A 25,409-nucleotide genomic window follows, 5' to 3' on the forward strand; every position below is an offset into this window, starting at 1 on the left:
TGGCCTGCCTCATGGTAGGGGTGAATTAATATACCGGTATTGACGTTAACCGTGATATTTAAAAATGACATAATGTTAATAATACAGATAATAATATTGTGTGAATAATCCAGCACCTCTTAAATTATTTTAAATATACAGTTATGGTTACAGAGTCTCTCTCCACCTCCCTACACTTGTATTTTGAGTGTAATTCATTTGCCAAAAAGAGACAAAAGGCACAATAAACAAGATGAATTTGTCTGATAACATACATTTTTTCAAATTTTCCATAGATATTGTGAAAATATTGTTACTGTTTTGGCCATGATAATCGTGTAGTGAAAATATGATATTATGACAATGGATTAACTTTGCACTTTTCTCAATTTGCAGACGCTTTAGAATTACAGTTACATTTTAGATATTTTTTTGCATCGGGTTAAATTTTTTGTACGATTTTTTGAAATTGTACGGATTATTATATTTTTTTACTTTTCTATTAATTTACAGAAGCTGCCTGTAAATTAAATACACCATGTATTCTTACCACCATCCAGGCAGATGAACTTTACTTGCTCCTATAATTTATATAAAACATCATTACTCATTTCTCAATAAACCAGAATTTCTTAAAACCCCAGGGCATTATATAAATTATATCTTTATCAACATCTATTCTGGGTGTTTATACGCCTTAAGTTTCCACTTTATTGGGCTCTATATCTCTCCTTTTATGGTGTATGAACTGCCTATTTATTCAGACAGTGAGTCATGGTTGTGACTGACTGTGTGAACAACGCAGACAGAGTTGAGAGCTTTTAGTTGAATGATGCATAATAGAAGCAACATTGGATGAGGTTAAATTGAGACCATCAGCATCTTTGGGACACTTCCTGTCACAGTCACAGAGATGTCAGATCTGTAACAATTCTAATAGCCCATTAAAAAAAAAGAAAATACTTTATTATGCTAAGTTAAATATTGAGTCCTTATGGCAAATACACGTTCTTACCAATTAGTTAGTTAGTTAGTTAATTAGGATCTCCATTAGCTGAACAGAAATCACAAACAATTATATACATTATATACATTCAAACATCTCATACAAAAATCAACTGTACTCACATTACCTTATATACAAATTATACCAGCAAATTCCATGCAGTGAGGTATACATATTTCAAACCTTAAGACACCATATACAAAAAAACAACAACAAATAGATAAAATATCAGCACGCCAGAAGAATCATTGTTTGTTTCTGGTTGTAGATGGTGTCTTAAGTTTTGAAATGTGGTGGAAAGTAAGTACTGTACTTAAGTACAATTTTGAGGTACTCGTACTTTACTTGAGTATATCCATTTTATGATACTTATACTCCACTACATCTAAGATGGAAATATTGACTTCACTACATTTATTTTACAGCTGTAGTTACAAATATGATGCATTGTTAGATATATTAAAGACCCACATCCCTGGGAGAGCCACTGAAGTCTCACCCCCCACACACACATTTTTATTTATTTTTTAATTTTTAATTTTTAATGTTTTTAATTTCTTTATTGATCTATTTTTAATTTTTTAATTTTTTTATCTTGTAGCACTCGATAATAATTATTTTCTTGTGCATATAAGATACAAAAATGTATAAGTGAAGTTTCCATAATTAAACACTCTGAAAGGGGTCATTTTGCATATTGAGGACATTTTACTTTTGCTACTTTAAGTACATTTTGCTGGTAATACTCTAGTACTTTTACTGTAGTAGAATTTTGAATTCAGGACTTTTACTTGTAACAGAGTATTTTTACAGTGTGGTATTGTATACTTTTACTTAAATAAAGGTTCTGAGTATTTTTTTCAACCACTGGTTCTTACCACTGGATCAACAGCTCAAGCCCCACAGCAACAGTCTATGCTCCTATTGTTATGCAGTTCCCCTAGCGGCCACCGGGGGAGCAGCACTGAGCAGCACTGAGCAGCACTACACCTCTATAGAGCGCAGAAGAACACCTGCACTCAAGTAGTGTTGTCATGGGTTACACCTCAATTCTTCACGTGTTAGCTTATTCAAATGAGCTGTTAGCAACATGCTAATATAAGCACACACGTTGTTGCCAAGGCAATTCCCACAAATAGAGGAGGAGGTCCTACTCAAGGTAGATTTTATTCATATTATAACATTGTTTTCAGTTGGCAACAGCAACACTCAAGACAATAATATTGAAACCTTTCACAACTGTTCAATGTTTACAGAGTTGCTTGGTTCTAGGTAAAGGGAGATAGTTTGGTTGGTTGCTAATAGCTTGATCCAGGTCAGTTTGTCCTGTTGAGACTGGCCTGGTGTGTTCATTAGAAACTGCTGTGAGATCTGTCAAACACTGTGAGAGATTATAAACCTGTTGGTTTCTCTGGCTACAACTTCTCCTCAGTGAGGAGTTACAATTACTTTATTACTTTATCTGTTTTTCTAAGCAAATTATTTTCCTCACTGTGTAATTTTAACCCAATTTAATTTCTCTGCCTATGTAATTGTTGATGAATGTATAGCCTTTTAGCATAAATAGTGTTACAAATATTTACAAACATACATAATATGATATATATAATGTTTGATTGCAGTAGTTCTAACCAGGTGTGCAGTAACTGGAGATAATATGTTTTTACTTTAAATATCAAATAGCTCAGTTATGTTATTGTTAATGCAAACATAACACTTCTTGTTGCTGCTTAACAATAAAAAGGCTCAGTAAGGCTTTTATTGTAAAGCAGCTAAGGCTGGACGATAATTCATTATGACAATTTATCGTCTTTCAATGGAACCATATCGTGATAAAATCATATATCGAGATATCGTGATACAGAATTACGTCATCTAAATCGATAATAACAAGCACATACTAACTAATCTGATAATTTTGCAATAAAGTTCTTAATTAAATGAGAAAATACTCTGTACTTTAAATTTGTCAAGTACAAAACCATGTGGTTATTTCATTTAGACTTTTTATTTATTGAATTAATATAAAACATGCTATATTATGATATATATATATTGTTATCGAGATATTGTGATACACAATTTCGTCATCTAAAGCGATAATAACAACACATACTAACTCCCAATTTATCAGAAAATCTGATCATTTTTGCAATAAAGTTCTTAATTAAATGAGAAAATACTCAGTATTTTTAATTTGTCAAGCACAAAACCATGTGGTTATTTCACACAGACAATTTATTTATTGAATTACCAGAAAACATGCTATATCGTGATATATATTGTCATCAAGATATTAACTATGTCATGATAGAAGGTTTTTGCCATATCGCCCAGCTCTAGAAGTAGCTACATCTTACTGTAGTCTTATTGAACAACATTGTAGTCTGCTAAATCTTTGGGGTGTAAAAGTACAGTAGGTTTCCATAAACATCTGGAAATTTAGATTTTTTTTTGTCGATATTGCAGGGAGGAATGGTAGAAGAAGAAAACTGTAGGAAGAAGTTACAGTGAACTTACAAGATGAAGCTGTGTATGTGCCACACGCTTATGGCAGTTTGGGTGAACGTCAAAACTTCAGCAGCTCACAAAGGTAAGTCTCACCTCTTACCTTTTTCATCTGTCGTATGGATAACCATAAGGGCTGTTCCAGCATCACAGACTCTGATCGTATTAGTCATCGGAGCCTATTGTGTATCATACTGGCAAGAAAGGTGCATGCACGTTGTGAAAATAATTGAACAAAACTACTCATTCATGACACTCTTACCATGTGGTCTAACTAATAAGATGACTAAAATATCCACTCAGTCCCATTGTGTTCCCTAGAGGTAAGGGTTATACACACACTCACCCTCACTGTGAGGTCCAACAGTAAAACTGCTGCTACGTCCCTCATGCATTGTTTAATGGAGAGAAAATGTCTAATGACATCATAGCAATCATGTCAGATGGCAGAGATGACGATCGTAAAATGCCGACTAGGTCTGGAACAAGAGATGAGTCAGCAACTTCAATCTAAACAGGGGTGGTGTGTTTGGTGATTGCTTGTTGGTGTTGTTGGTTACAAAATGTGAAAGTGTATGACTGTATTGAGAAAATATTTCCAGAGAGGATAATGTAGATTAGTTGTTACCCAGTCCTTTCTTAAATGAGCCTTTGTGTGTGTGTGTACAGCAGGTAGATAAAAGTATATTCTCCTTAACATTTATGTGATCGACATACTGAGGTTTGCTGCTTTTTATCTGTGGTGATGGCAGATTTGGGGAAGCATTTATAAGATGAGAATCGCCCCTCAGATCTGCCATTAATGTGGAAATGTGCTGCCTCAGCTCGGCCCACTGTGGAGGAGAGAAGGGACTGTGCCTTTTAGATGACCTAGGGAAGTGTTAACTGTGGATGTGTGTAGGTGAGAGAGAGAGGCTAGGAAAAGCATGTGGTGCATGTCTGATGCTGAGGGTGCATTATCAAGGAATGCTCTGGAAAAGAGAGAGAGAGAGTACAACGACTATGTTAAACACTTTGCTAAATTAGACTAGATTCATGTGAAGATAAACACCTCTCTTCTTGTCGTATTTAATGTGTTCAATGCTTGTACTTGTGGCTCAGTTATATCTTTATATGTTATTTTAACCATGGATGTTCATACAAATCCTTCAACCCCTCTGTGGGATTACTAACTGTACTACTCGTCAGTTAACACTAGGGGGCAGTGTTACAGTATAATTAGGATAGTGGAGAACAAACTACACATACTCTACACATCTTATATTTTTGTTTAGAATAAAGAGCATGATTATTTAACACCCTTTTCCCTTTTTACATCCTTTCACTATTCTTTATTTTGATTAAAAAAAAAAAATACTTACTACTATTTATTACTGATACTATTATTTGTCCCGTTTTTGCTCCTGCAATAATCTTGCACATGTTGAATTTTGAACATCTACATTTGCACATTTACCACCTCAATTATTTTTGATTTAAAAACAAAATGTTGTAACTTGCACACTATTCTATGTTTATATTTTAGATTTTTTTTATGTTAGTTGTAATAGTCAGGTATATTTATAGAGTATTCCAATGTTCTTTATATTGTGTTTTCTATAGATATATTCCTCTAGTGTTGATATGTAAATTTTTTTTACTGTTCCGTTGCATTGCCTGGATAACCTGCTGCTGTAACACAATAATTTCCCAACTTGGAAAAGTACATCTATCTATCTATCTATCTATCTATCTATCTATCTATCTACTTCACTTATAATCCTGATTCAATAAAATATGGTAATCCAGAAAGACATAAAGTGAAATAAAACACAAGGCATAGTCAGATTGGTTCAGAAAAAGAAAGTCATTATTTAAGGCACACCTTAATAGTTTGCAACTCCATCACATTTGAATACAATAAACACACAGTGACAACTGAAGGACAACAAAACCTTAATAGGAATGAAATTCAAAGGTGTGGAACAAATCTGTTCCCAGACTAAATATTTAGTTTAGGTTGGTAAGTTTTGTTGGAAAATGGTATCACCTCGGTCAAATACTATTTGTCAATTATTATCTTATATGTTCACTTTTAGGACGGGTTGAATCTGCTACATCAGATGATTATCACAACCCAACTGGTACTCCTATTATTAGGGCAATATTGTATCGATACACGGACGTCAAGTATCAATCTTTTATGATATAAACTATTAACCTCTTAACAATCCAACAGCCGGCCGCTATTCTGTCTTTCAGAGGTTGTAGCGTGCTCAGGCTTAAAGCGTCTTGTAGGGAAGAACGAAGAAATTTTGGTGAGGAAAAACTGGCAAGGCCATTTTCAAAGGGGTCCCTTGACCTCTGACCTCAAACTCTGAGATGAACAGAGTGAAAACTGTATCTTATTAAATAAAACAGATGTTGTCAAACTGCATAATTTGCAACGGAAACTGAACAAATTTAATAAATCGCAAAATATCTTATCGCAATACTCAACATATCGCAAAATGCTTAAAATCGCAATAAGATTGTATTGTGACTTAAATATCTGGATAATATCGTATCGTGGGGCCTCTGGCGATTCCCACCCCCTACCTATTATATGTGAATATATAAGATAATCATTGACAAATATAATTTACCCCGGGTATACCCCGGATCACTCCATCTGTTTAACTGTCTCGCTATATCTTACAAGTTATACAGGAAACCACCTTTGGATCGGTGAAATTACATCAATGACAACAACAACAAACACAAAAGGTTAAGTCAAAACATTGTACCCATTTTCAATAGAAAAGTGCCAACAGTAATGAATTGAATAGAGTGAAATATATTTTGAATATAATTACAAGTATCATAGACTTGAAAGGATTGAGTTGTATTGCAGATAGATAATATCAAGGTCAATAGACATTAGTAGAAATCACATTTACTTACTGATTTTGAAAAAAGCTCAGGTTTGTTCTACCTACACGTATAGTTTAAGGAAACCAGCTGTGTGCCATATATTTGGTATAAGGCATCCCTCTGCAAACTTCAGAGGCAGGTGTGATACAGTAAATCTGAAATCGTATGAACAAGGGGTATTGCCTGGCCTGGTATTTATTTGTTTATGTCATTGTTTTCTTGTTAACAACTTTGAATGTGAAAACCAATATTAAGATTTTCTCCCACTGCGTTAGCCAGCTGGTGCTGAATTACTTATGAATACCATCTGCACGAGAATATTGCCGCAGAATGTATTATTCTATGGGAGCAATTAATTTTCGAATACAAATTTACAGACTTATCTGGTGGCACATGTAATTGGTTGTATTCAACACAAAAGAGGAAGGACGTAAACAAATTATTTGACAAATTTCAATGCAGACAGTAACTGAAAATAAATCTTATCTAGGACTCAGCTTAATCCTTGTCTATAAAACCATCCCTAAGGGAATAACTCACAGCTTTAGATTTTTATTTTTCTCTCTGTGCATAAATGCTACAGCTGATGAAGAAGCATGTGCAAAAGCAAGGTTCAGTGCAGAACATATAGCATCTACCGTCTACCTTTTCTACGTTGTCATAGCTATAAACCTTTATTTGAAGACCTAGCTGGTCATTTGCAGATTGAGGCAAAGGTTAGTCCAAAATGTCAGTGTTTTAAAGGACTTTAAAACCAGTTTAACATCAGAAGGTCTACTCATGCTGCGTTCCATTTACCTTGGAAATCGGAAGTCGGAGCTGGGAATGATGTCACACCCGAGTTGACCGCGTTCAAGTCAGAAAACTGAATGGGGTTTGCTCCAGCCAGGTTAGCCTTTGTTATCCACTGTTAGCAATACCAGTGGATAACAAGGCAATACACTGGTATTTTGCGCATACAAACACTGTAGCAACATGTCCACAGATAAAAGTTGGTCATTACTGTGCGTATGACTGATTTAAAGATGTTATTGATAACTTTTGTATGTAGAAAAATATTAAGAAAAAAGAAAAATCCATAGAGCCTTTAGAAAGGTGCTGAATAAAAAGTAAGGCTTATCCTGGAAAAATGTTATTATGATTGCGAATTAATTATTTTAAAAAAATGTTGGCGGGTCTAAAATTAATGTTTTGTTTATCTCTGTGGAAGATATCTGACGTTCGGTTCCCACTTCTTACAAGGCTTGTGAGCCAATAGTAAAACAACGTTGGTATCACGTGGTATCTCTGGGTCGTCAGTTGGTGTGGAAAAAAATGGATAAATGGCTGAGATTGATGCTAAGTGCCTGGCATCGACTTGTTGTGAAGTAAATGCAATGGAACGAGGGAGGCAGAATGAGATATCTAGTTGCTGAATGCTATCAGTGTTATCAATTTTACCTTTAATTAGACACAAATAAGACAGAAGTGCAAATAAACTGTATATTACTGCAGCTTTTTGACTGTTGATGTGCAGCAGCCATCGTGGATTTTGAGTTCGGGGTTGGTGAGGTTCATCCGACTTTCCGAGTCGGAAATACGACTTCAATTGGCGTTCCAGTTGGAATTTCCAAATTCTGACTTCCCAGCTCTAATGGAATGCAAGGTCAAGAGTGGACCTTCAAGGTTAACCTTAAAACCATTGTTTAACTGCATTTCAAATTTCTATATTGACTCAATCGTAACTTAAAAGTATAGGCAAGTGAAGAAAACTTGCAGCATGTGTTGCCTCTATCTGCAGCTGATGAGCTGGGACATACCAGGTATCAAATGTTGCAATCCTACAATCTTTGTTAGCTTGACTAGCAAAGCTAAGCATAATGACTAAGACAACCATGAGTCTGCTGCTATGATAAAGTTTGCCATTCACGCTCAAGCCTACAGTTCAGCTCTTCATTTTCTATCTTAGAGGAATCTGTGGTTGCCGTCTTAAAAACAAAGGCCTCATTTTTATCTTACTAACCTCTCCGTTTGAATGAGTTGGACTCTTAATGCCATGCTCGAATCTCAAAGCCGTCCACCCAAGCGTTTGCTTTTCAGTACCCGACTCCTCATGCCAATTCTTGTAAGGTCCATTTCCGTAGCACTGGAGAACCATTGTTATATTTAAATAACTGCAATTAACCAGAAAATGCATCGCTGAGATTAGAAATCTGAGTGTCCCGCCAAAGACAGCAACAGTACTTTCAGCCAAAGCCGACCACGTCAGACTTTATTTCCTGTAACAGCTGAGCAGGGTGGGTAATGTCTCCTTTTTTTGGCAGGGGAGTGACTTCCTTTTCACTTCAGCACACTGCCCAGAGTTGAGGCTGAGCAGACCTTAGAGCACCAGAGTGATGTAAGGGAGCATGATATGAGTGACACTCTGCGGAGAGTCATTCTTCTTAATGACAGGAAAGCGAAAAGCCTGGGTCTGGCATGGCTGCTGCTGCTTTTGGAGTCCATTTCACTCCTGCAGCTCTGGAGCTCTTGGTGTGTTTTTTTGTGGGTGGACGGTGAAGCACAAGTACATTTGTGTTTGTACGGACGACGTAGTGGTGCAGGAACATTGAAGATGAGAGTGCCTGTGCTGATAGGACAATAGGTGTCTGGGTGTTAATTGCTGATCTACAAGCCGTGGGCAGGTGCAAGTGATAAGGGACTACGTAGGGATCTCGGGTCTTGAGACCTATCCTGATAAGAAGGTAGTCGGTTCAACATTGTTGTTCTGTCCGTCCTCTATTTGCTTGTTCTTCTCACTCGTGGACAGCTCAGGCGAGTCTGAGTCCACCGACACATTCTTTGACCTGTTGCATAAAGAACATCATCATTACAACATGTTGTTAACATTTTATCATTTTACCTTTTGGCTAGTGATGACTAAAGATAGTGGCTAATATTAGACATTTTATTATTTTACGTTTCCCATTGGGCCTTTTGTTATAGGTTTTACTTGCTAGTTAGGTTGGCTGTCTGTCTTTCTTTCCTCTGTGTTGTTGTCACAACCAGTAACTTTATAATTTACTTTCACCCAATACTCATTTTTTTGCTGAATAGAGCTTGAACACATCATACTGTAACTCAATGCAACCTCTGTTAGCTGTTATTTAACCAAGCAGGACTGTGCTGCCCACCGGCTGCTATTTAGCAATATTTTCCATCGTCCCCGGGATGACGGGATAGCGTTAGTCTCGAGCCCTGATCCCCAGTACCTGTGGTGGCTGTAGAAAACGAGCATGTCACGTTTTCGACTTTGTACCAGAGTATCGGTTCTCGTGACATCCCTAATGCTTCTGCTTTTATATTTCTAAACCACCAGACAATCTGATCTTTAAGACATTTATCCTCTTCTAATCGTCAAGTACAATCGTTCAGGACTGCTTGGCCATCATCACCTTTTACAAGAACAGCGCCAATCTCAAGCTATTTTCCTCAAATTCGTCCATAAGTTTCAGTATCTACTTTGTATGCCTTTTGTGTCTACTCTGTTTAAACATTTGCTTATGTAAATCAATGGTGTTATCTCCCTGACTCATCTTTTATTTAGTCAGTTTTTGGATTTACTTCCAGAAACATCTAATTTCCAACATTGGGGGAACTCTGTCTACCAGCGTGTTTCTGCCTTAATCACACACTCCTACATACATGGGCCAGATCCTCTGCCACAAATAGCCACATTACTGTCCTCTCACACCATCCTACATGCTTTCACCAGCCAGCAAGGACTACTTTACAAGGACTACAGCTCTGTGCCTTGTACACAAACCCGTTAGCCGAGCAGAGATGAATGCCTCAAAAAAAAAGCCCACATTTCTGGTTGGAAGGAGAAACACACCTACTTTTAAACATTATGAATGCAGAAATTGTTGTGCATGTAAACGTAGTGAGTGAGAGGCAGTATTGGTTGTAGAGAACGTGTTGTGCAGGTAATGGACGTTCCTTACTTTTCTCTGTTGAAGATGATGAAGTCTCTCTGGACGTTATCCAATCTCTGCTGCAGCTGACCGTTCTGGATGAAAGACAAACAAACACAAACTCAATTATCACTGCTGGCAATTCTGAAAAAGCAATAACGAAACCTGGGCTAATCATAAGTTATTATTGTTCCCAGTGATACACAATCTGAATCAGTTACATTTAATGTACACACATAGTTGTTTTGGTGTCACTGGTTAGAGACATAAATTGGCTCACACCCTCACACACAGTATAGCGCAAATGTTCAACAGGCAGTACACACTATATCAGTTTCCTCTGCTTTAATGAGATGCCAGCAGAGGAAATTGACCTAACTTTAGAGGACACTTGTGCTCTGATGTCTCCACCTGCTCCGTGCACTCATACATATTTGGCCCACTTAATCATGTGAGAACATCCGGCTCTGTCGCGCCAGGCGGTCCTCACAACTACTGTAGTGCCGAGACAAGTAGACAGGTGCTTTCTCACTCTCCCAAGGAGGCATTGAAGAGAGAGATCATGGGGATACATCATCATTATGACACTGAACTGTGTTTGTGTGTGTGTGGCAGAGAGACAAACAAGCAGAGACACAAGAACGAGAGAGAGAGGGAATGAACAAATGCAGAAGGGTTTGTTCATTTGCTTGTGCAGATGATGATTTTACCTACCAAGACTTATCGATATTACCTCTTTGTGTACATACATCTCACCCTAACGTAAAATTAAATACAAATTGCAAAATTAAAACTCCAAACTGGCCACTTGGAACCTCCAAAATGTCTTCTCTTTGGAGGTTTTCCTCAACCTATTTAAGGTTAGGGCATCCAAGGGCATACTCCTCATCCTCAAGAAAAAGTGCGAAAGCGCGCACACAAGTATGATTAAATGCCGCTTCCCCTCCAGCCTGATTCCAAGTTCCTGGAAGCCCCTCCAGTAGAGAAGTGGCTGACTCCCTGCCCAGAGCAGTCAGTCACAGCCCAGCAGAAAGGCTGTGTACAGGTGCTGTCACAGTGGGGGGAGCATCCACTGGCAGACTAAAAGCCATCAACTAAATTAGGGCAGGAAAATAGAGAGGAGAGGGAGCTGTGTATGACATTTGAACAAAAAGAACAGAAGGTGTAGTGTGTGCATTGTGTAATAATTTTGCATGCATGCAGTGACAGTCAGTGTCTCTTTTCTCTGTGTTTTTTTCTGGTTAAGGGACCCTTTCACAGCAGTATCACAAAGGAAAATGGCAAATTCACATGGACACAGAAGGAACATAACTACATAATCACCAAACATCCAGACAGAGACTGTCTGGGAGAACAGGGTGTGCTTGCTTGCTTGTGGGTGGGTGATGCAGACTACCGAAAGGACAAAGAAACAAACAGGCAGACAGATACAGAGGAGGAATACTGTATGTAATTTGTCGAACATCAGCGATTGATGTGATGCACAAGAGATATGACGAATGAGACGTGTGGTATGACGCAGTGTCTCCCTGATGCGGTCATAATGACATAATCTTATATCTAAAGGCATGAGAGAACCTGACGATAAAAACACCACCTTTGCGGAACCAAAGCACATCTCCGGTAACTCTTTTTAATCTTGATTCAAAGAACCAGCAACAGACTTTATTTACAGAAACGGCAGTTGAAGGAGGAGGTTGAACACCAGCTGCACTGCTGAAAGGCTTGCAGTGCAGCTTCTCTGCAGTGCAGTCAGGGTTCATTGCCTTTAGTTAGACTTTACTAAATAAGCTAGAGATTTCAACCTTAATGCAAGCTAAACTTTTGAGGTACTTTTGCTAGTGATTTAGAGGCATAAAAGACCTGAAATAAGGAAAGATGTAAAGAAGTAAGTAAGGAAGGAAGAAATATGAAAGGACGTAAGGAAGGAAATAAGGAAGAATGGAAATAAGGTCCTTCCCTCCTAATCTTTATTTCTGTAACTCATTCCTTATTTCCTTCCTTCATTCCTTGCTTTCTTCGAAGGAAGGAAAGAAAAGGAAAAAAGGAAGGAAAGAAATAAGGATGTAAGGAAGGAGTCCTCTGGTTGCAAAAAGAAGTCTGATTGTATAGAAGTCTATGAGGTAATGAGCCTACTTCTCACTTGATTTATTACCTCAGTAAACATTGTTAACATGAGTTTATGGTCTCAATCGCTAGTTTCAAGTCTTCTTCAATACAGCATGATGTTCAGTTAGTAAATTATGGTCCCATTTAGAGTCAAATAAACCATAAAGCAGGGGATACTTTAGGGCGTGGCTACCTTGTGATTGACAGGTCACTACCACGCCGTTGTCCGGTTTTGGTCATCCGTGTTTTCGTCTTACAACTTTAACCCTTTCGCGGTGTGTTTTCAGTTCAAGAAAGTTAATTGTTACATTTTGGTCGCCTAAGAGCTCCACCCTCTCATGTCACTTCCAAAAAAGCCAAGATGGCGACGGCCGAAAACCAAGATAGATGTCACGGTGACTACGTCCACTTCTTTTATACAGTCTATGCTCCAGCCTTGCGGAGACAACAGTAACATTAACTAAAGGCACTTCACCACTTGTTTTCTCCCTCTCTCTCTCTCTCTCTCTCTCTCTCTCTCTCTCTTTATTTGTTGCTTTTAAAAAAGGCAGTTCAGAAGCTAATTGCTTCAACTGCTAGATTAAACTTTCCATTTAATGAGACAAACCAACAGGGAGTGCTCTGTTGGACGAGAGCCTAACAGGTACATTTCTCAACGTCCTTATCTGGGCTTACCATATTTCTGCCTGAAGCTGCTGGGGACAGCTTCTGTTTGTAATGTAACAACTAATATATGTTGCGGTTGAAGTAGGACTTACGTGTTATTTAAACAATCTATAATACGTTAAATGATATCCCAAAGAATCCCTGATTCTTAACTTAAGGACACTGGATAAAAAGCAAAAGGTGTCTGCAGAGATCATGAGCGACTGAGTTTTCAGTCTGCCGTTCAGTGTGAAACCTAAAACTAGTTCTACTTTGTGAGCTACAACTGATTGACTGCTGCTGTTTGCCGATGATATTCCTGTATTCAGAACTACACTGAAGAAGCTCTGACTGCACTTTTAATTAGCGGCCCACATGGAGCTGTATCCTCAGATACACATGCAGCTCTCTGTCTCTTCCGGTGGCCCATTGATCTACCTGACTTAAATACTAATTAAGTGATTTTTCCAATACCTCTCTGCAGCTTCTATTTGCTTAGCAGCAAGCACACAGACTGTACATTTTCATCAAATTTAAATTTCTCTTGAAGAGAATAATTGGAAAGGATTGTGAAGAATACTAAAACCCTGCTTTACAACTTTATCATACTTAAAGCTACAATATTCATTCATTCTGCTCTTTTTAATGTTTTTGTCTACTAGTGTGGAAAAACAAGAAACAACCTAACAATTCATATTTATTTTTGATTTCATCCTTTGTGGACCACTAAATGTCACTTGCAGCTGCAATAAAACAGAGAGTCTTACTATAAGCATATCTCATTCCTCTTATTACTGTATTTGGCCACAGGATGGTGTGAGAGAAAAAACTGTTTATGTCCCTTACCATGGAACCAAAATATTTAAACCCAGTTTCACTTTGTGTCTCTCTCCATGGTGCTGAAACAGTCCTCTTTCTGTCTTTTATATTCATTGTCACGTGGTTTTACTGCATTTTTCAGTAACCTGCACTAACTGATTTTTTTGCCCACTTGGGGGCAGTGGAAAGGAGCTGACAACTCAACATTCGACATAATGATCTTTTAAGTTGATATGGTGAACTTGTTAGCACACAGTATTATTGTCATTCATTTGGAGGGTTTCTGGCCACCTGGCAAATGTAAGTCCTGTATTCACTCTCCTTTTAGCTCTGTTTTTCACGTCGCCGAGAATGCGATCAAACGATCTACTGCGCATGTGTGGAGCGCGTTCTTCGAGCGGGCAGTATAAACAGAAGTACTGCGTCCCTGGTGTCCGCAACTGTTCGTGTATGCGTCCGTTCGAGAGCATAAACGATGCTTGATACTTTTTGCTTTATTATGGTAGTCTTAACTGTTCTTAACTGATCAGAAATTCAGTTATATATACGATTTTAAGTATTTACTAACCCTAACTTAAAAGAACACAAATGCAGTGTTTAAAAATCCAAATCCTCTACATTGTCTACCCTCTCTTGAGTTGAAATTATTACTGTTTGGTCATTAATGTACTCCATCCAGACACCCACATACATGTACACAGATGCACAATAACCCTTCTGCATTTTACTGGTGTTATCTTGAATGTACCCTGCTGTACATTTCATATGGCAGGTTGTATTTCTTACATGCATATTAAACTTGACACTTCTGATTAGGAAAGAGAGGTGTGTGTGTGTGTGTGTGTGTGCGCTGGGAGTCCAACAATGTATTTTGTTCTCACAGCACAACTCCAATTTTCTGCTACGTATTATCAGTGATTTAATTTAGCTCATTCAATGCTGCATTATGAGCGTAGCGACGACAGGGAGGCAGAGAGATAAAAGAGGAGCCTAGAAAAATGGATGAGGAAGGGGTCCTAGTGAGAGCGACATGTAGACAGCATTGTGGAAGGAGAGTGAGGACAAGGGAAGAGAAATGAGGTTGGAGTGGCGAGGGGGGAATATGCAAAAAGAATACAGAGCAGCCTCAGAGTAATGAGTATGAAGCTGGCCGGGACAGGCATTAGAACAACTAGCTTACTTCATTCAATATTGATCTGCTATGCTTCAGAAATGCTGCAAAGACTATCTCCCTCTCTCTCTCTCTCACACACACACAAATACACATCAAGCGCTCACTTTCTTTCTTAGTCTCACTCTTACGTGCATCCATCACAAGTGGCCCCACAGGTCCCTTGTAAATGGATATGGAAAAGCATTGCACAAACACAAACTGATATTTATAGACAGTAAAGCGAATACTCTCCCTGAGAGACAGTGAGACAGACCAGCACACGCTGCAAAATATGACTACTTGAAATCAATAATATGCACGTTAAACAAGCAATTTTGAAGAAAGTTTCAGTATTGCATTCACATATTTGAGTTCATGGTCCCTCTCAAAAGTGAAGGAGTGAAGGGGTATTTGGCTAATTAGCTGGCTCCATCAACTGTGATTTAAACACGCATACCAAATGTGGAGTTTAAATCCCCATTAACACATTTCTTGACAACACAGCAGGATACGAAAAGGACGATGAAATCAGAGAAACAAGCGGAAGGACATTGAAGTCAATGCAGTAGCAAGCCAAGAACTAATGTTAAGATGCCAGAATAGGATCAATTTGGCAACGGGAGATACACGCAAGGCTAATATAAGACAAGGGAGATTTAAAAGTGGGCGTGAAAGGCTCTCTCAAGGTCGGCCAGGAAAAATACGACTTCAGTTTTGAAAACAGTTCAATATTCAATAAAGTAAATTATCAAAAACTCCTTCAGCAGTGACACTGAGGTTTTTGGCAAGTAGTATTAAAAGGGGTGGACTAATACCATACACTCTGTGTACTGATGTTATAGAGAGTTAAACAGGACTTAGAATTTATTTTTTTAATCTTCTATTTTTAATCTCTCCAAGAAAGTTCAGCAAATCATAACCACTATTACTATTTACGTCATCGATTTGGTGTAAGGTCGGCACAAGTGTGTGCGTCTTATTATCAATTTCGTTGAGGTAATTGTGCATCACCTTAAATTATTTCATCACGATATAATTCCATTGAAAGACGATAAATGATCATTTTGTATTATCGCCCAGCCCTACCTAAATTATACCACAATGAGTAAGGTGATTTAACCAAAAAATTGCAAGCCACAAGAGTTCAAAACCATTTCATTGACCTAATGTTATTTGTCATAGTCTGACCATACGCTGTCACTTCATCTGTGTCCATAAACATAACAACAGTTTCCCTGAAAGGCTACTATCAGCACTCCATTAGACTAGGAGACTTTCTCTTTGTCTGAATGGACCAAGGGATGACGAATGTTGCCTGGCAGCACAGTGAGATATCACTGATATATACACATAGGCAGGTCTCCACAAGCAGCTGTCAGCTTTCATAAAACATGGCGCACTTTGGGCCGCCGCTGACTTCTTATTGCAAGCTGGCAGGGCATGTGCTCCGGAGTCTAGCCCACACAAATTGCTTCACTTCTATTAGAAAAGAGTCCCATAAAGTGTTCTAATGTGCCAAAGAGTGGGAGAGGGTCCAAATGTATTAACTTTGTAATGACATTGGTTGGATGTGTGTGTGCATACTGTAGTGTGAAGGCAAGTTTGAATGGTGTGGCGACATGTTGTTGGATAGCGACCAGACCCAACACACACAACTGCACTACTGGTAAGAGCACACAAATGAAACCAGGACTATTTGATTCTAGTTACTGCTGGATCTCTCGCTGAGCTTTCACTGTCTCAGTGGAAAAATCGAAATGCCAGCAGCATGACAAGGCACTGAGCGTCTATTCTGCACTGAGCGCTGCATGTTTGGTGCTTTATTCTGGTCGCCGAGACTTGAAAATGTTCAACTTTGAGTAAAATGCGGCGCTTGTCACTGTCACTTTTTACCCAGCCGTCCAATCACAACGGAAGAGGAGGGGCGGGAGTCTGGACAAATACCGCAAATACCAACCGTCACATCCTACAGGCTACAAGTGCTGAACAACAATGGCGGAGAAATTAATACACATAGACCGGCGGGTCCGTCCTCTCTCCTTTACGTGCTTCAGCCTTCCCTTCATCCAGAGCAAGTACTCGACTTTGAACCGACATTTTTACTTCTTGGGATATTCTGTATCATAGCAACCAGGCGCAACCAAAGTGTCTCAGTCTCAATGCAGCGTCTCTGCATTTAACAATAAACAAGTATTTAATTAGTTTTAAAACTGTCATCTATCATTTAAAAAGCACCAATATACCTAATAATAGCCTAACAATAAAGCTTATTTATAGCACTGAAATCAGGATAAATTAAGTAATTTGCCAAAAATATTGCATATGTTGTTGAGACGATCATTATCACCGCAGGGGAAATTCCTTCACGGCAACAGACCTAATTAAATTCTCTTTTGTGGCAGGAAATGCTTTGTTATCAAATCCATACCGTATCACAGAAATGGGGGGAAAAAAAGACCCACATGTATGAGAAAAACATCAGATATTGAAAGTAAATATTAGGCTAACTACAAAATCTGCCCCCTGAACTATTTATTTTTAGAATTCCTGTTTTTTTATACACCCGACCTTTCTTGTTACACAGAATGTCTTTTGGGTTTCCTCCAAGCTTTTCAACCATGTGGGTCCTATTTGGACTTGAGATGAAAGTAAACACATATGACTGGAGGTCTTTTGAGCTGCAGTTATCCTTGAAACCAAAAATGACAGCACTTATCAGTTCCCACTGCTGCACTAGACCTAAAATGAAATCACTGCTGCCTAACCGCTTTCACTATCACAGTGATTTTATGTGTGTGTATAGGTGTGTGTGTGTCCCCTGTCTCACTTGACCGGTTGATCAAATTAACCTTTCAGTGATTTCCTCTCTGTTTTGTATAAACACCCAGAGGACAGCAGCTGATTTATGTAGATGGAGTGAACGACTAAAACACTAGAGCTAGGTGATTGCATTCTTTGCCTTCCCCATCCACACATCAGACGGGCGGCCCATTTATTCTGATGAAGGTGAGGGAGGACAGAGCTTTAAAATGTGTCCTCAACACTCTCAATAGCACTCCAGACACATTTAAAAGACAAATTAAGGAGCTACTTATCACCAGTAACTGGGCCACGTGGAACCAGCGGTCAGCTTTGTTTAATGAATAATGATGAGCACCGAGAGGGAGAGACGCCTTTAAGAGGCATGTGTGATCCACGGAGGACAGGATAAACCAACTTAAAATTGAGTTGAAATTTATTACCAGCCGTGACAGCGACGCTGGTGTAGTTTTCACCTTGTGAGTCTGTGTGTGAGTCATCATGACAAAATGTGGTCCTAGAGACACCTACTGTAGCGGGAACTACCACAGACGGGGGTTTTTAGTACTTTGTGTGTCTGTGGACAGGTTTTCTCATCACACAACCATGTCTCCTACAAAATGACGTTCCCATACAACTAAACTTCATTCTCTATTACATTTAGAGGGAAGCATATTTCCTTCTGGATTCCGGCGATGCGTCGAGTGCTGTGTTTCCCCCTACCTAAACCTGAACCAACCCTTATCCCCAACCCTAACTACTGAGGGGGGCGTTATCATTTAACAGGAGGGAAACACAATTCGACGGGGGAACAGACTTCGACATAACATAGGTTGCAGTTTTAAACAGTTTTAAACATGTTGTAATTAATAACTGTTGTAAATTGGAACAAAACAAAACAAAAAACACAACATGGTTAGGTTAAAGGTCCCATATTGTAAAAAGTGAGATTTTCATGTCCTTTACATTATAAAGCAGGTTTAAGTTCCATATTAATACTGTGAAAGTATCAAAACGCTCAATCCACAGAGAAATACACACAGCCCGAATTCAGAAACGGAGCGTTTGAAACAAGCCGTTAGGATTTCTGTCCATTTATGTCACAAATCTACAATATTTAGACAATTTCCGAGTTTTAAACGTAAACATCTTAAATGTGTCCCAGTTTATTTCCTGTTGCAGTGTATGTGAATGACATAAGCTGACAGGAAGTAAACATGGACCCAAGCTGTTGCCTAGTAACCTAATTCCATTGCCATTCCGTTGAAATGTGCTATAACGCAGCGTTTCTGACAGAGGTGAATACAGGTATATTCAGGCAGACACTGCGAGAAAAAGAATGTGTTATTTGAACATTAAAGCATGTAAACGTGTTCTAGTAGAAACACAAAATACAAACATGAACCTGAAGATGAACATGATATGGGACCTTTAGGTAAAAGAAACATCATGGTTTGGCTTAAAATGACTACATTTAGTACGTTATTTAAAATAAGTGAATGTTGACTTTTAGGTTCACAAAGGCCACAAACAGTGGTGTCCTGGGGGAGAGTCCGGTGTTTGTTTGACCCATCCACCACCACCACTCCCACCTGCCCAGTAGAGGACTTTCTCACTTGTTATAGTCGTTATCATACACTTAACTTTCAATAATGGTTGCTCAATTTACTACCTCACCTGCTCTGCGAGTCGCTCATTGTACTATGTCACTGTGGCCTTCTGCAGATTATTACAAACGTATTTGTGATACGTCAAAGAGAAACGTAATCCGCGACAAAATACCCTCGAAATGTAATTGAGAATGCAGTTTAGTTGTATGGGAACATAATCTTTAGGAGAAAGGGCTGCACCTTGATAGCGTCACAACTGTGCAAGACGCAGTCATGAAACTTTACAGGTATGTAGTTGAGATTAAAATGAAGGTTGAGTCCAAAGATAGGTGTGGTCTGAGCAAGGGCGCTGGAGGTAGGGGGCTAGGAAGTGGGGAAGGGGCCATTGGCTCCCCCACTTTACGCGTCACGGCTGGTACGATCCCATTGCAAGATGGTCTCTAGTATATCATTTACATGTAATGCATACTCTTAGCATAGTTTTTCCACTCTCTGTTGTACTGTATTACTGTTTACAAGTGGTTGGTGTCTCATTTTGTAGCAAACCCTTTTCAGCTATATTACTGTATTTAATATTTCAAGTGTAAAGCCTTACCTGTGGAGACCCATCAGATCCCTGGTCCTTAGTTTTTCTCGCAAGCCTTTTCTTCTTCTTGTGAAGTGGTTTGGACTCCAGGATCATTTCTTCCAGCTCAAATGTAGGGTCACAGTTTAGTCTCCGCCTCTATAGAAACACAGACACATGCAGGCACACACGTTTAAAACAAACAAACAAACACAACACATCCCTGGGTTCAAATATTAAATCTTGTTAATATTTAAAACTCTGAACCTAAATGCCAAGTAGTAGTAGCAAACGTTTAACACTGTTGTGCTCCACAGAACTTTTTCCTTTGACAACAGCAAATTTAAGTGCTTTCATGAACTGTGTGTCGCTGTGATTGGGAAGTTAGGAAAACAAAACCTAAGGGCTGAGTTCTCCCTTCCTGTTCAGACATTAAAAGTCTATAAGGGACTGAGGACAGAGGATGGGTCTATAATTAGATAGAGAGACGTTGTCAATTCCCCATCGATCCTCCGTGCTTTTCCTCTGCTGTTCCAGCCTGGCCGCTGGGGATAGCCAGCCTCTGCTCTGCACTCGCAGTAGACTTAGAATTTGATCAAGTCATTTAGTCATCTATTCACTTGCAGCAGTCATTATTCTGCTTGTATTCAGCCCTGGTACTAAGGAGTGACAGTTTATTGTCACCTTGCTGCTTCACTAAAACAACACAGCATAGTTTTTGTATTGTTTGATCATTGCAAGACAGTTGTAATTGTTAAAGTCATTAAAGTCAACTTTTAAGCAAAAAATGTTAAAAAAGTACAGTACCAGCATCTTAATTATGAAAATGTGCTTCTTTTCTAATTATTATCTGATAGTAAACAGATTATCTTTATGTTTTTGGACTGTAAAAAAAAAAAAAAAAAAAAGAGGAAATTGTGATAGGCACTTAATAGACTACACAATCATTTAATTAGTCGAGAAAATGATCAGATTATAAGTATAATCGTTAGTAAAAGCCGCAATTGTTATATCTGTCATTAGTGTAGCTGAAGGAACCTATCATATCCGTGCGCATAAAAGCAGATTAAAGTACTCCAGTGACACCTATTATTTTTTATTTTGTCTAAGACTGAGTCTCATACAACTGCCTACAGAGCAACTCTTCTGCATAGCTTTATTACTATTTCTGGTTTGTTTAAAGTAGAAATTTCGAGACATGTTATCGTCTATGAGGGACGCGGGATTGTTTTCCTCCTATAAGGGGGCTTGGTCATGTGAGCTATACTCTAGATGACGTATTGCCGGTCTGATGTATGCAGAGGCTTTCTCTGAAGCATGTCTACACGTGTGCTGCTTTGTCTTTGTCTCTGCATCTGGGTGTCTGGTACACACTCAGTGGGAGATCCAGCTCAGCCCAGCAGAGGGGGGTGTCTACAGCTCCAATAGAAAGGATTCGATGAGGTGTGGGTAGTTCTGGCTACATCATTTTTTTTTTTTTTCCCCTGCGTCTTTGTCCCCTCCGGGAGTAATACTGGTATGGGAATAGGTAGAGAGGGGGTTTCAGGGATGGATGGTATTTTTATTCTGAGATGTTAAAAAATAGCAAAATCATGCTATCTTACTCAAAGATATAAAACATCCACAGATGGTATATTTGTTTTTAAAGCATTGGACAGCGCTGTATTTTTTTGCCACGTCAGAAAAAAATGAGGATTTTGTTGGGTAGCATACCGAGGCAGTGCTCCGTTTATTTCTGATACTCACATTGGGAATAAAGCCGGGAGGAAGCTGTTTGCTGAGCACAGCGTCCCAGTTGACATCTGACATGTAGTCCAGATCCTGCAGCTCTGCAAGACAGGAAATGCGCTTCTGGACATCTATGCACAGCAACTGAGGGAGACAAAAAGGATTAGAGTAAGAACAATTGTCCATGAGGGAGGGAAGGCATGGCTGAAAAGTTGGAGGCTGATTCCCACTGAGACACAAGCACACATGTCTGCCCTAAAGGATGTGTCTGAGAATGAGGATACAGGGGTTGGGGGGTGGGAGATATTGAGGGAAGGATAGGATAGGAGAGGATGGAGGAAAAGAAAATGAGGCACATATAGGAAGGAAGTGGTGATGAGGGGTTGTGAAAGATGAAGGACAAATATATTGAGCATGGAATTATCCCCTCACATTTACACTTTCTTTACATCTCTCTCTCTCACACACACACACACACACACACACACACACTCTCCCTTTCACTCCCACGTACACACACATTTACACATGCGACTGGAATGCCAATGAGGTACGAGTAGTCTGAGCACGAAGCAATGCAACAGTTTGACTGCAGTGGATCGCTGCCAAGACAAAACCTGCTCTAGCAACAGTGGATCTGTTGACTTTGCAAGTGGCTTAATGGCGACTAGAGGAATACACTTCTGACTGTTAATTATGGACAGACGATCTTAAGATCTAAGAATAAGCTAATTACATTAAATGAAAAAATACACTTCTAAATTAAAATTAGGTCTGCAACTAACGATTATTTCCATTGTCGATTAATCTGTTGATTATTTTCTTGATTAATCGATTACTTGTTTGGTCTATAAAATATCAGAAAATGGTGAAAAATGTCAATCAGTGTTTCTCAAAATAGTTGCCGATTTATCTAATAGTTGACAACTAATCGATTAATTGATTAAGCGTTGCAGCTCTAGACATGAATAGTTTTATTTTTCCAGTGCCAAGGTACTGTATGTGCTGCATTGTGTGGAAGTACCTTAGATTTATGTATTCATACTGTGTAACTTATAACTACACGCTGCAAGACTTGCATGAACAAACAAACCGCTAGTGTACAAAGTAGTGCTGCAACAATGAAAGTGCCCACCTAATTAATATTCTATAGATGCACCCTGTGTGCCCAAGTGAAGTGCTGGTGTCCGGTATGGATAATTGTCTTCCCACAGGAAATAAAGAATTCAAACCGACGAGCAAACCCACCCAGAAAAAGCTCCACTCATCAATATTAGATCTTTGCCTCTCTTGTCCGTTAAAGGGGACATATCATGAAAAACTCAGTGCTTTTGCATGTACATTTTGGTATCTGGTATTTGGTATCTGTCTATATTCAAACAGACAGTATGAGAAAAATGTGTTTTTTGAACATTAAAGCATGTAAACATGTTCTAGTAGAAACCAAAAATACAAGTTAGAACCTGAAAATGAGCATGATATGTCCCCTTTTAAGTATTTATGACAAGATCACACCAGTCAGATCGGTCAACGTGTGCGTGATGTTTACAGTTTACCCATCGGAGTAAGTGTTGGGAGTTTTGCCAGCAGGCATAATCAGTGTGAGAAGTTGGCAAGTGCAGGTTTAAATAAATGACCACAGTGCTTTTTCGAAGTGTGATGGACCTAATTCAAAGAAACATCTGTTGTACAATGTGACACTCTCACCTGCCCACATCTGAGAGAGGACTGGCGTACACTACAAATTCACAGGGCGGGCAACAAGGAGAGTAAATGCAGACATTTATAAAGATTACTGAAGGATAAAGAGAACAGAAGCACATACTTTCTGGCGGTAATCAAGCACAGAGTTTTTGTCCTGTATGAAACCTGAAGTCGTGTTGATTTATTGGTCACGTAAGTTACGTACTTAAGTAACACCACTTGTGGTGTTAATTTAAGCCAAACCACGATCCTTTCCTAAACCTAACTAAGTAGTTTTCTTGCCTAAACTTAACCAAGTCGATCTTTTCCTAAGTCTAACTAAGTTGCTGTTGCCATTGCTGGACATTGACATATCATGTGAACTGTTGTTTGAGAATATGTTGATTATGCACGTGCCACTCATTTACCTTTCTGATTAGAGACTTCATCTCCAAAGACCAGGCCGCTGGGTAGCTGGGATGGACCTTGTGGAAGGTCTGAAGGATCTCATTAGCAGGTGTACTGGATCTCATCACATATGGTCTCTGAGGAGAGTAGAGGAGAGGAGACGATACAGAAGACTTGTATTCATAGTCATGCACTGCCTGGAGGAGTTTCTTTGATAAAGTATGTGCCTCAAAGTTAGTTTCTGCAGTTGGCCCTCTCTCTACACTCTCCTCCTCTTCTCCTTGTGTGAACCCATTTCCTGCACTGATGAGAACAAATGGTAGAGGAGACAGAGAGCAAGGGACTTAAACCCTCTGTCTTTCAGTGTGAGAAGGCTTTCTGTGGGTCACAAAACAAGGGACAGCTTGTTGACAGTTCTTCACACTAGTGCTTCTCCACCCTCTGGTCTTTGTCCTGGACAGAGAGACTCCTCTCACTTGAGTTGGACGATGACACAGTGACAAGACACAGCTGGATCGGGCTAGTCGGAGGTGGACAATCCGCCCATTTGCTTGTCTCCCCCAGATTGTTTGTTTATAGAAGAGCAAAATACGTTAATGGGCAAATTTGACACACTTTTAATGCCGTTTCGGCTTCGTCAGATGGTTCATCAGAAGAAAGAGAGATAGGGTGGGAGCAACGTTAACCCAGGTGGATGTCTTGCAATTCTTTGTTTTTATTACAGGCTCTTTTATGCATGATATCAATTATATTCCCATTCTGCAGATGTCCTCCATACAGGGCAATGCACACATAAGGTGTCAGATAACCAGTATTATATTTCCGTTAGAGTCAGATTTTCAGATGTCAAAAGGCTCATGTATTACAGTATATTTGCAATTTTTGAGGTATCTTTGTTCCCTCTCTGGGGTTGATTATGTGTCGTCTAATTTAGAAGGAAAAGAAACGTGGGCTGGATAAAACTAAGTGACAGAGATTGATTTGCAGCTCTGGAGAGATGCTGAGTTGCTTTGATCTGTGCCAGCGACCAGCGGTCAGACCCAGCAGGGAGGCCTGGTTGGTGAAATCATCTGAGCGGAGCATGAATGAAGTAAGATGTAGTTGGAGCTTAATGCCAGGTCTGAACAGGGTCTTAAAGGAATACTAAACCCACAAAATGACCATCACCATGAATTCTTGAAGAAAACTTATCTTATGCCTCCACATAGGGCTGGGCAATATATCAATATGGTATCAAGACTAGATCGAGACTAGATATTGTCTTAGATTTTGGATATTGTAATACGGCATGTGTTGTCTTGTCCTGGTTTTAAAGGCTGCATTACAGTAAAGTGATGTCATTTTCTGAACTTACCAGACTGTTCTAGCTGTTCTATTATTTACCTTTACCCACTTAGACATTATATCCACATTACTGATTATCAAAAATCTCATTGTGTAAATATTTTGTGAAAGCAACAGTAGTCAACTTTACAATATCGCCACAATATCAATATCAAGGTATTTGGTCAATAATACTGTGATATTTGATTTTCTCCATATCGCCCAGCCTTACCTCCATGGTGAACGGAGG

General features: G+C 39.1%; 1 protein-coding gene and 1 long non-coding RNA gene across 2 annotated transcripts in view; one reads left to right on the forward strand and one right to left on the reverse strand.

The window, feature by feature from the left end:
* Positions 1 to 2,005: 2,005 nt before the first annotated feature.
* Positions 2,006 to 17,281, forward strand: LOC119475488. Its single transcript, XR_005203806.1, has 3 exons — positions 2,006 to 2,144; positions 3,455 to 3,578; positions 16,941 to 17,281. It is a non-coding gene; the product is annotated as an uncharacterized LOC119475488 (long non-coding RNA).
* stk32a (serine/threonine kinase 32A) overlaps positions 7,663 to 25,409 on the reverse strand; it is a 73,634-nt gene continuing 55,887 nt past the window's right edge. The window contains exons 9-13 of the mRNA XM_037748244.1: positions 23,857 to 23,973; positions 21,764 to 21,889; positions 20,048 to 20,176; positions 10,348 to 10,412; positions 7,663 to 9,210 (exon numbers count right to left, since the gene is read on the reverse strand). Coding sequence (XP_037604172.1) covers positions 9,093 to 9,210; positions 10,348 to 10,412; positions 20,048 to 20,176; positions 21,764 to 21,889; positions 23,857 to 23,973 — 555 coding nt within the window. The 3' untranslated portion in view covers positions 7,663 to 9,092. The remainder of the gene's footprint in view (positions 9,211 to 10,347; positions 10,413 to 20,047; positions 20,177 to 21,763; positions 21,890 to 23,856; positions 23,974 to 25,409) is intronic.

This window comes from Sebastes umbrosus, chromosome 17 (assembly GCF_015220745.1).
Source record: "Sebastes umbrosus isolate fSebUmb1 chromosome 17, fSebUmb1.pri, whole genome shotgun sequence".
Classification (NCBI taxonomy): domain Eukaryota; kingdom Metazoa; phylum Chordata; class Actinopteri; order Perciformes; family Sebastidae; genus Sebastes; species Sebastes umbrosus.